The following is a 12,276-nucleotide window of genomic DNA, read 5'->3' on the forward strand; positions in this document are numbered from 1 at the left end:
CCAGTCACTGGGACTTATCAGACTGCCAGGACTCTTCAAGTATGCTGGAGAGAGGCTTGGCAACCCCATCAACCAGTTCACTCAGGACCCTGAGATGCATGTCATCAGGCCCCATGGGCTTGTGCCTGTTCAATTTTATCAGATGGTCAAGAGGTAGTCTTCTTTTTCTGGTTAATGTACCCATAGAATCCCTTCTCATGATTCTCTGTATCCCTTGCCATGTTCAACACCAACTGTGCCTTGTCTTTCTTTATCCCATCCTTACCTATTCTGTAGTGATCATGAGGAAAAGTTATTTTATTTTTTACATTTGAAAATAACTTTTTTTTATATTACAGAATTTTATTTGCTAAGCATTTAACTTTGAACAGCGTATGTTGCGCGTTTAGTGTTGCTGTGAAAACACTGAGGTGTAAAGCTTTACAGAGTGAGGGTTTCAGAACAATTGTAATGTTCCTGATCCTAATTAATGTCAGTTCTAGAGCACCTTGAATTAGCCATTTCAGTTTCAGATTATGGCCTAAGATTGATTTGAAAAAACAGAGTATTAAAAGACTTGGGAAAGTGAGCACTCAAAGTTTCACACGTTCTGCAATGTGCAGTGCAATGAGATGCAGTTTTACACATGTATCAATGGCAGCTTAAAGGGATAGATGGAAGGTGATGGGCGGGGAGGGAAGTGGATGGGACAGGGCTGAATTTATGTTTAGAGATGTCTTTATCTGACTGTATACCTAAGTGTCGATTTTCGCTGTAGAAGGCTTGCATTTGCTTGCATATGTATATTAATGCACTTTATTTGCTGTTTGCAGCAGCACAAAAAGAAGTTATTGGGGGAAAAAAATACTGAGCAAAGTGAAATATGAACATCTCAGTGGGCACAACTGTTAGATAACTTATGTGCACAAACATTACTTCCCCATCAAATTCATGACTTTTACTTTCTGTCCTTCAGGGAACAACCCATCTTCAGCACCAGAGCTCATGTCTTCCAGATTGACCCAAACACTAAGAAGAACTGGGTTCCCACCAGCAAGCATGCTGTTACTGTGTCCTACTTCTATGACAGCACAAGAAATGTCTACAGGATAATCAGTTTAGATGGCTCCAAGGTAGGTTTTATTTTGAAGAACTTGCATGCTGATTGATATTTGTAATTTTCTTGTCTGACATCCTGCATGTATCTTCCTAGATAATTCTGTCATTAGTAATGTGCTAAAATTGTTATATTGCTTCACTAGATGTTTTTAGTGTTTTACTTGTGATCGTATGTATTTTGATAAAGCTGTTGTTGAATTTAATGATGACCTGGTACTTAGTTAATATTGAGCCATCTGAAAAGACATTCCCTGTGAGGTGTACTAAAAAGCACAGGGTGTTACAATAAGCTCTTTCTATCTTGCTGTCAATATCATTGGCTTCAGCATTATGAAAGATATTTGTTCAGTGTTTGTAATATCTCAGTAGATACTTCATTGTTACCTAGTCTTCCAATTTTTAGAAGTATAGAACATGACTCTCCATAGTAAGCTTTTATAAAAACTCATTTGGGTTGGCCTTGGGGTGAAGGTTATATTTTTTTTTTCCTAAATTAGGAAGGATAATGTGTTGAGCTGTTATTGTAAGAAAAGTTAATCTAATTTAGAGGACTTGGGGAAAAAAATGACTGTTGCATAGGTTCTACCCCAAGTGGGTATAAAAACAGTGGCTTTACAAACATGTCAGAAATTTCAGCAGTAAAATTATTAAAGATATACAAAGTGTCATCAAAAGCTGTAATTCTTTCAAGGTGCATCACTTAGAGCTTCTGGGGATGTGTCAATTTATGATGATTAAAACTAAAACTCTGTTAAAGCATTGCAGTATTCACAGATTTCTTGGCTATTTGTTGAAAGCTGAAAAGCATTACTCTGCATTTTTAAGAATATCTAGAGTATTGGTATTTTAGTTGAGGAAAGAACTATCATACAGAAGTTTCTAAGATTTTTTTTTTTTTGTCAACGATCGCATATGAATGCCCCTCTAGGTGACTGAGACTGCCATCAAAGTTTAGCACAATGTATCAGTTTAATTCTTACTTTGTTTCTTCCTTTCCTAGCTTTCTTTCCAATGATTTTTCATTCTGTCAAATAATTAAGATACCTTTTGTGTGACCATTTAGAAAATACTTTTGGACTTGTACTAGATGCTATATGAAATGGAGGCTGCTAGCTGTAATCTGTAGAATCTAAACTGATCTGCATGGTTTACAAAATCCTTCTGATATCCACTGGAGTTCCTTTGCCTTTGTCTAAAGCTGTGCTTCTTGCAACATGACTGCTGAGTTTTTGTTTACTTGCTCTTTTGTCTACTGCAGCGTTTCCTTTGTATGTACAGTACTATTGGCAAGGTGTATTGATGATGCGGTCTGTCACGTATTTACTCTTTGATCGCTGCAACATTAATAATGTTTTAATCCCAAGTGTTACGTATCTGACTTAAATCTAGGATCACGATCATAATTCAGACCCATTGTTTTAGCTATCGCAACACTGCTCTGAAACATACACAGGTGAATAGCAAGGAGAGCTGTGGAAGAACTTATAGGAGGTTTGCAGCATAATTCCCAGTTAATTTTTTTATTTCTAGTTATGGTCTTTTTTAATATATCTGTATATCTGTGCATATAAAATGTTGTATGTATGAAGAGCTAAATATAAACATAAAGCATTCATGTATTTGGAGCACATACAGGCAATCGCTCTGCTATATAGCATATGTGTAGTTGTATGGCAGTTGTATGTCTAACACTACTGGTTTCTGAGCTTACAATGCCTTATATTGTTTGTTGGCCACACAAAAGTGTTAAATTGGGAAAGGATAAAAAAAATGCAAATTCTCCATCTTTGAGCTTTGAATTGAAATTGTATACAGATTTTTTTCTTAATTTACATTGAAAATGTCTCAAATTTACATGTCAGCTGCCAAAAACACTTGCCAAACTATGTTGGTTTTGCAGTGCTCATCCCTCAAGGGGATCAAATGGATTATCCAACATTATTTTCATGAAAGACATAGTACTGGTGAGGTTTGTGGTACCTTATGGGTTTGTATGTTGGAGTGAATGAAGTGCATGTGTCTGCCTAGCTACAGTGGCTTAGGTGCTGAGCAGATATTCAATAAGTGATAGCAACTGAAGTGTATGTCCACCTAGACTGTAGAAAGGAAAGTTTGCAAGAGAAAGATACTTGATAGGAGTGATAATCCTACTTCTGTCATCCCTGCACCTTTCTGCTCTTTAGGTCCTTCCTTTAAGTGAAAGAGCGTTAGCAAAACTTCACTCTCTGCAGCTCTTAAGGAGAATAAGAATTTTTAAGAATATATAGAGTTACATCTCAGCCTGATTATCCTGCCAGAAGCTGAATGTTTCAAATCAGAGTGCAGAGATAACTTCTCTGATAGCTATTTTCCATACCTGTTTTTAATCAAACTTGTTTCTCTGAATTAGTAACTGGAACAATTCTTTGTTTTTATTCTCAGAGTACCTTGAAACAAGGGAGATTTGGTGCTGCTTTGAAGGGAAAAATAAATGAGCCACAATGTATTTTTTCTTAAGTTTCAGTAGGTTTCCTGGATAAAACTTAACTTCTGTACTGACTGACAGAACATGATTAAATATTTCTGCTTGAAAACAGGATGTTTGTAAGACATGATCTGTACTTACCTCTGAGAAATCCTACCATAAATTCCAGATATCCATTTGAATTTGCTTTTGGATATCGTTGGTGTGTTTTGTGAGAGGATTTTTTTCCTTATTCCGTATCAATTGGTATGTGAGCCAGATTCAACTGAGATAGGTCCTATAGAAACAAGTTCTATTTATTCTTTTCACAGAAGCAGTAAATAAATGTATCATGTAAACTGGGTGAAGCAGCAGCCAAGCATAACTCATTCAAACAGCTTTATTCCTTCTCAAAATTGTGTGAAATCCATCATTTTTAGTTTGTAGATTAATGCTTATGTAAAACAAAGTATAGCTGGACAAATAATTGGGTTAATGTCTCCTGTGGATGCTAGTACTTTGGTAGACTTAACTGTCCCTTTATAAGTCCTTTGAGGAGTAATTCCATAGGATGTGTTGTTATTCAGTCCACACAGGTTATGCACTTTTAAAGCCTGTTCACTGATGTGAACAGTCTGTGTAATCTTGTTTTCTGAAGCTACTGTCTTCTCTTAAAATACCGCATACAAGAAATGATGCACCTCCCTCTGACTTGCTTCTGGTCAGCACTCTAGTACCATAAAGTGTTCAGTGAACAGGCCATGTTTTATATCACATACAGCATGTATCTCTGACACTGATGTCAGGGATATCCTGATGCAAGTAATCTGATAGAACTCAAGGCTGATTTGTGTGATCTGGAGTAAATGTCTTTTATGCAACCTTTTTCTCATACAATCAAAGAATCAAGAGGAAGCCTGAAAAATGAAATCTCTTATGCAACACAACATGACAACATCGAGAAGCTGTTGCTAAGGCTTTCAGATCTCATTAATTATATAATCACTTCATATCTTCATGTGTCTTAGTGTTTTTTTTTCTCCTAGGTTGTAGAAGGATGCCTCTTATTTCTCCAGTAACACTGCAGACAGACACTAAGATTATTCCCATAACCCCTCTGTCTTTGCCATTCAGTCTCTCGCAGTCACTAAGAAAGGAAAACAAGTAAAGTAGTTCCTGCAGTACAGCTTAATGCTGTGATACTGTTTTCACAGATGCAAGATTGGAAGAAAATACAGTAATTTGTGCTCATCTAAAACACAAAATGACTCTGGAAAATAGTAGTCTGTAGATTCCATAAGCTATGCATGTAATATTTCTGAGTCAAGTTGGCCTTCAGTGTTAATGCAATAAGTGATCTTTACATTTTAATGACTTTAATATAAACTAGAGTCAGATTAAATTGATAATCTCTTTAATGATAAATTCGTGTTTAAAGTAAGACCTGTAAGCCTAGGTCTTCAATGGTGGTTTTGAAGGAAGTTCAAAGGTGCTTTATGTCTTAACTATTATTGGCATCATCTTTAGCACAAGATAAAATCATACTTGCTGCTGCTGTTTTTCTTGCAGGTGCTGGGTTTGCTGTCAGTAAAATGAACAGCTTAGTTAAACACATGCCCTATTTTCTCATAGCTAAACTCATTTGAAAGGAAAACATGAAAGCTATTTTGTTATTCCAACCAAATCTAAAGATGATAAAATCAGTTTTCTTCAAAAGCTGAATGTCTGCCTGTCAGATTGACTCTGTTCTGTTTTAAGATATTCTTGTACATTTAGACTAACAACATTCTTAAAAGATTGAAATATTTGACATTTGTTATATTGGTGACTGTACAGTGAAATCTCATGGCATAGAGGAGAGCAGTTAAAAACAGTACCTATTTGAGTAGACAAGACAGGCTTGATTATAAATGATAATTAAAAAAATGATATATATTTTTTTTAAGCTGAAGGTTTGAGGGAGTCATATCTAGTATTTCCAGAAGTGGCTAACAGCAGCTCTATCTGCAGTATGCTCTATCATGCACACTTAAAGCATAATTCATTTAGCATGAGAGATTGAGCACACCAATGCTTTTAATTCAGAAAGAACGGAAAGCCTTGATTTTCATTTAAATTTGGTGTTTCCAATGAAAGGATTTGTCTTTATATCAGTGCGATCTGAGTGTAACCTTCCCAGCGATAAACTTGCTATCTGCAGACTAATGCTGTCTGCTGGAGTGGAGCACACTTATTTTTCTCTGTTGGAAAACAAAGGGCAGAATAACAGCAACTCCTTCTCAGTGCAATTATTTTTTCTAAAATTTTTCTTCCTACCAAAAGGAAGGAGACAAGTTAGGTAACCTAACCTAGATGCAGACTGCTGTCAGAACTGATATCACCTCCTGGTCTATGCCTGTTTCTGGATTTTATCTTATGTAGCCAGCCCTGTGGTCAGCTGAAGCAGTGAGCAGCATCAGCTGAAAACTGGTTGGTTCTTCCAAGGTTTTCCACTGGATTAGTTTGCAGTCACTGCATCAGATTCCAGTCCTCAGGCTTTCAACCTGCCTGTTGCTTGCAGGTTCTTCTGAGTTTATTTGCAATGCTCTTCTCCACTGCTTCATCTGATAATCAGCATATACACTTGGAAGCTCTATGTAGGCTTTGCTGGTGTTTCAGCTGATAACTTTTCAGGCTTGCCCTGTAGAATTCAGAGCAAGTTTGATGTGGATGGTAGCTGTTCATGCAGGCCCACTTTTCAAGGTTGTCCAGGTCCTTAGGATTTGATCCCTTCCTTTTATTGTATCAACTGCAACACTCAGCTTGGTGTCATCTGAAAACTTGCTGAAAGTGACTTGATCCCACTGTCAGTGTCATTGGTGAAGATAGTAAAGAGCACTTGTACCAAGACAGATCCCTGAGGGACGTGACTTGTCACTGATCTCCACACGGACATTGAGCAGTTGACCACAATGGTGGTCAACAGCTGGATGGCTGCGGCCATCCAGCCAGTTCCTTATCCACAGAGTAATGCTGCCTTCAAACCTTTATTTCTTCAATTTAAAGAGAAGGATGTCGCAAGTGACCATGTCGAAGGCTTTGCAGAAGTCCAGGTAGCTGACATTGGTTGGTCTTCCCTTGTCAACTGATGCAGTCACTCCATCCCAGAAGGCCACCATATTGGTCAGGCACGATTTACCCTTGGTGAAGCCATGCTGGCTGTCTTGGATCAGCTCCTAGTCTTGCATGTGCCTGAACATTGCTTCCAGGAGGCTCTGTTGCATGTTCTTTCCAGGCACAGAGGTGAGGCAGGCAAGTCATTAGTACTGCAGCTCTTCCTTCTACCTGTTTTAAAACTAGGAGTGATATTTCCCTTTTTCCAGTCACTGGGACTTATCAGACTGCCAGGACTCTTCAAGTATGCTGGAGAGAGGCTTGGCAACCCCATCAGCCAGTTCCCTCAGGACCCTGAGATGCATGTCATCAATCCCCATAGACTTGTACCTGGTCTGTTTCATCAGATGGTCTTGAACCTGCTCTTTGCTAACAGAAAGTTTTTTTTTCTATATTGTTTTCTGCTCACAGTATATATAATTTTCTGTGAAGTTTTAAGGATATTCTTTATACAAAGTTTCTCTCATGTTGTTATTAAAAAGCACATACTAACCTATGCTTTTATGAAAAGGGCTATTAATTGTTTAACAATATAGTTGAAACTCTTGCTAGTGCCAGATGCATGTTAAAGTGAAACGCACGTATGCTTTCTATGCATGTCTTTTGCTTTATGACTAGTCTTTCTTATTTGCATTGACTGGTTATAAACTGTGGTAACTGTCAGTACTTCAGATAAATTGAACCCATTGGTGTCATTGTAAGACTCTATTCAGGCATACTTTCAACTCAACTGTTCAAATGGTTCCACATCATAGATTTCAAATGTTAGACAAACATTTGATGATGGAAATACTGTTGAAATCTGTGGTTAAACTTCAGTTGGCTTTAGTGGAACCATCATATCATCTAAAAGTAGTATTTTTCTTTACATGAGAACAAATTTTATGCTGGAACATGTGTGTTTTCCATCCTGTACGTAACAAGAACGAGAGGAGAAAAATACAAAGAGTAGCTCTACTTCTGTAGTTGTATGGCCCTGTCATTGTTAGCCATGTTTGTGTGTGTGCAGAGAAGAAAAAAGTTCTTGCAATACAGAAACTTAAAAGGAAATTGTGCTTCTTGTTTAACTGCATGTTTTCTGGTGAGAGTTGCATTTGCAACAGGGGGGATTACAACAGTGGAACTTGAGAGGCCTTACCTTAAGGGACAAGGAAACACACTTGTGAGACAGAAAAAAAAAACACCAACCAACCAAAAATAACTTCGCTAGTTCTTTTCTTCAGATCTCATTAGCCTATGTGGATGCTTTAATGGGCTCTTTTTAGACTTACTATGAAATCACTACTTGTAATTGCAAACAAGTACCCCTCCCAGCTTTTGCTCTTTTTTTTTTTTTTTTCAGAAAGTATGCCAATATATGTTTTCATAGTTTTAGCTGTGATTGAATTAGAAGACAGTTCCCTAGTTGCTAGTTTGTTTCATTCAATGTACACAGATAATTGACTATAGTATTGGTAGTTTCAATTATACGTAGTCTTCAAAAAAAACCTGAAGCAAACAAAAAACCACTTTTTTTTTACAACTATTACTTTTTTTCAGGCAATAATAAATAGCACTATCACCCCCAACATGACATTTACTAAAACATCCCAGAAGTTTGGCCAATGGGCAGACAGCAGAGCGAATACAGTCTATGGATTGGGATTTTCATCTGAACATCATCTGTCAAAAGTAAGTATGAGCAATGGAAACTATTTGGCCAATCAAACAGCTTAAGAATATTTGGCTTCTCAATTAAAAAGTTTTTCTTCTGTTACAGTTTTTCATGACAGAGTTTAAAAGAGTAGGCAATTCAGTGTTTCTTCTGTATTGAGATGGTCCAGAAAAAAGTTGCTGATAATCTTCAGATGCATTTTTGTCTCTTAAGCCACATTCATATTTTTTCTGCTATGTAGTACATCTCGTTGCCAATATTTCAACATATGTAGGCTTAAGGTAAAACTAGTGGGAAAATTATTCCATGTAAAAGAAAAGTACAGTTTCTTGTCGGAATACAAATTTCTTGTTGAAATATTTAATAAAGAAGCTGTGCCCTGCATGGCTTTTCGTTATCTGGTCTAGTTGTGCAAGAGGGTCAGCAAGAGGGTTACTTCTTCCAAGGAAAGAAGTAACACCCTTTGAGTTTTTCTTAAAGTGGTGTTATAGTTCCTATGAGTTCTAATTCTACAATACCTCTTGCTATTGATACAACTTTGGTAGATATGTCCATGAACACGTACAACATCTTTCTCCAGATAAGGACTTCCTGTTTAAGAACATACCTCTACATTAAGAAGAAAAATTTACCAAAATTTACCAAAGATCTGGAAACCCAAATCCAATAAAAAGGAGTGGTAGTACATGCTCAAGTAAGGAATAATGATTGCCTTATCTCAAAAACAACAACAACAAAAACAACCACAAACAAACCAAACCAAAACAAAAAGACCTGCCTGCTTTAGAAAAAAGTTGTCACTACCCAAGGGGTAAGCATGGGCCTGCTAAAAAACTCATTAAAAAGAACCAGTACATCTGCTTTGTTTGGACAATCTGATATGCTTATAGGGTTTCTTCATTTCGTAATCAGAGCTTTTGTAATCAGTGCTTTCATTACTATGAAGCACTACAAATCCACAAAATTGAGTGACATTAATGTATTAATGCTGTATACATGCACGTGCATTTGTGTACATCATTACCTCAGTGAATTTAGAAACTTTCTTTCTCACTTAAATCAGTGTGTATGTCCTAGAAGCACATGCTCACCAATATGGTTATAACCTTTGCTAATATTTCAAAGAATCTAGCCTAATAATTTGAAAAGCTACAGTAGATATTTTGTCAAATGACATGTTTGATTAGCAGTTACTCGGATTGCTATGATTCATGAAGAATACACAAATCTGTTGAGAAAAATAACAAGTCACAGACCTATTCAGAAGATGAATCCTCAGGACACTTTCAGGGAATTGTTCCTGTAGTATACTATATCTGAATTATCAAACTATGATTTTGATTGTAGTAAAAGTTGCTGATCATTGCTACTTAATTTCAGACGTGAAAATTTTCATGTTAATGTTGTAAAATTAACAAAGATGTATTTGAGGAAAAACAAACCTATTTAGGTCACAATCTGTTTAATCACAGGAGCTGGTAGCTGTACTGGTCTTGGAATCAGAAAAGCTGAATTAGAAACCCTGAATCTGCTATGTAGTTTTAGAGAAATCACATCTATCTTTCCTTTCTTGTCTTGTTTGTCTGCTCAAGTTACCAACTCTCATTTCTCTGCAATGGCATTGTAGTCATGCTCACCAGAGTACTCTTTGATAAGCCTACTGTAGGACATGAAATCTAATTAAGGGCTGGAGGCACTACTGAATGGTAGTAATGGTGCTAATAAACTTTATCAATGGTCTTATTCAGGAACAGGTTGCTTCTAGAAGTAGCCTTAAAATTGATTCTGGAACGTTTTTCTGTATTTGGTGTATTGAAGTCCCAAAGTGAACAGCCTTCTTATATGCAATTTGTTTTACAGCAGTGTCTCTGGGCCCCAGAGAAATATTAAAAGTTCCAGGGAGCCAACAACCACAAAACACTTAGTCTATTCTGTGAGTGATTTCAGAAGACTAGCGAAACATATAATCAGGACTTCTAATAAAATATTTTATATCATATATCAGTATTATCAATATATCATGGTCTGCTCAGCGGTGTCTTTCTAAACAAGCAGATGATTTCCAAAGCTCATACTAAGTATCTGACTTTTGGACTACTTGGTTTATGTGCCTTTGTCCTCATAAACTGATTACCTGAGTAGAGTGCAACAATGATAAGCTCTTTCTGTATGATAATTGTGACTGAGAATATTTGATGGAAGCGTAAGGCACAGTTACCAATTCCTTACATGCAAACAGAACAAAAGAAAACTAATTAAACATTTGTTTATCTTCACTAGACCTTTTCTCAATATGTCAGACCACAAATTCATTTCAAGATTGTTCTGTCAGGAGTCAGGTAGAAGTCAATGGTACTTAAAAGATGATTTCTATCTTGAAGAGTATTCTCTTCAGAGTAATACAGTAGTACTGCATACTTAGTACAGTCACTCTTGCTGGTGTAGTAGGAGCAGAATGTCTCATGATGTTCAGCGAAAACTGAGGCTCATTTCTCAAGCAAATTATAAGTAATATAAAAGATAGTACGTATAAAGTTTTGTTTTTTAATAGATATAATTGTATATAGTAAATAATAATGACTAAAATTAATCAATTTTATATAATTGAAATGTTTATATAAAATATAAGTCATATAAAATAAAATACCAAAATATTTTGATAGTATTCTTCTGTATGGGAAGAAATGCTCCTAAGATTTGCTGTCTCTTATCTCTTTGAACTAGTTGACCTTGTTTATTCTGAGTAATTTAAGAGTATGTTATATGGCAAAAGTGTCATAATGGGTATTCTCCTCCCACAATTTTTCATCTTTTCCTTAGATTATCAATCCTGCAGAGTACCCTTGTTTTCATACTGTAAGATCTCATCTTTGTTAATTAGGGATTGTTTCAAGAGATTACTATCATCCGTCACATGAATGTATCAAGGAATTCTAGTAAATTCATGAAAATTTCCTCTACATTAGCCTTGTTGCCTCTTTCTCAGAATATTTAATGCCTATCTGTCTATTCGCTATAGTTGTTTTTTACAGCTTCTACCTTCTTCAGTGATACAGAAGATCACATTTACTGCCTAGTGTTTTTTCAGCCATGTTTTCTAAACCTCAGTGTCATGTTTTCCACTTACCAGTCCTCTGGTCCTCAAATTTATTTAAATAATGTTTAAATAATATTTAAATAATAAATATTTAATAATAATAAACTGGCAACACTCTGGGGATATGTTGCCAGTTCTATCATCTGTTCTAAGATCTTTTTTTGATGCTGGATTAGTGTTTCAGCATTGTCTCCTCCTGTATTCAGGAAGTGTGTGCTTTTAAATAACCTGCCAGCTGAAATACAGGATTCAGGAGGAGAAAAATGATACTTCCTCAAGTACTAATAGCACACCAGGAAAAGTTTTAAAGACAATAAGATTTTTTGTATCTTGAATAACAAGTGAAATTCTGATTGAAAATAGTTGAGGAGATTGTCACACAAAAATAGCCTTCATCTTTCTAAATACTTGCAGTGCAAAACAGCCTCTTTGTATGCTGTTGCTGGAGAAGTTTAGAAGCTACTGATGATGGTCTCCAGTGTTTCTGCAAAATTATTTCATTCTTTAGTTGACTGTAGTAAGATCATATTCTGTATAAAAGCAGTAGCAAGTGAAAATGAGTGCTTGGCTGCTATAGCAATTGGTATAATGTAAAGCTGAGACCAGTGGAGCCAAACTTTTCTCTGGCCAGAGAATCTAGGCTAAAATTGATTTAACTCTCAAATTTAAGTTTGCATGTATTTCTAAAATGTTGCTTTACAAGTAAATGTAGCAGAAATCGAGCAGTACATGACAGTTACTACAAGAAATGAACCTGACTAAGTATTCCCACTGCTGATTTCTTAGCTATTGGAATGATGAATGTTAAAATTTGGGGAAAAAATAGTATTT

General features: G+C 36.1%; 1 protein-coding gene across 2 annotated transcripts in view; it reads left to right on the forward strand.

Moving 5' to 3' along the window:
- The window catches only part of HOMER1 (homer scaffold protein 1), an 84,006-nt gene that overhangs the window by 18,442 nt on the left and 53,288 nt on the right, over positions 1 to 12,276 (forward strand). For both annotated transcript variants that reach the window (XM_035309781.1, XM_035309780.1), the window contains exons 2-3: positions 956 to 1,112; positions 8,234 to 8,365. In XM_035309781.1, coding sequence (XP_035165672.1) covers positions 956 to 1,112; positions 8,234 to 8,365 — 289 coding nt within the window. The remainder of the gene's footprint in view (positions 1 to 955; positions 1,113 to 8,233; positions 8,366 to 12,276) is intronic.

This window comes from Oxyura jamaicensis, chromosome Z, assembly GCF_011077185.1.
Source record: "Oxyura jamaicensis isolate SHBP4307 breed ruddy duck chromosome Z, BPBGC_Ojam_1.0, whole genome shotgun sequence".
Lineage (NCBI taxonomy): Eukaryota > Metazoa > Chordata > Aves > Anseriformes > Anatidae > Oxyura > Oxyura jamaicensis.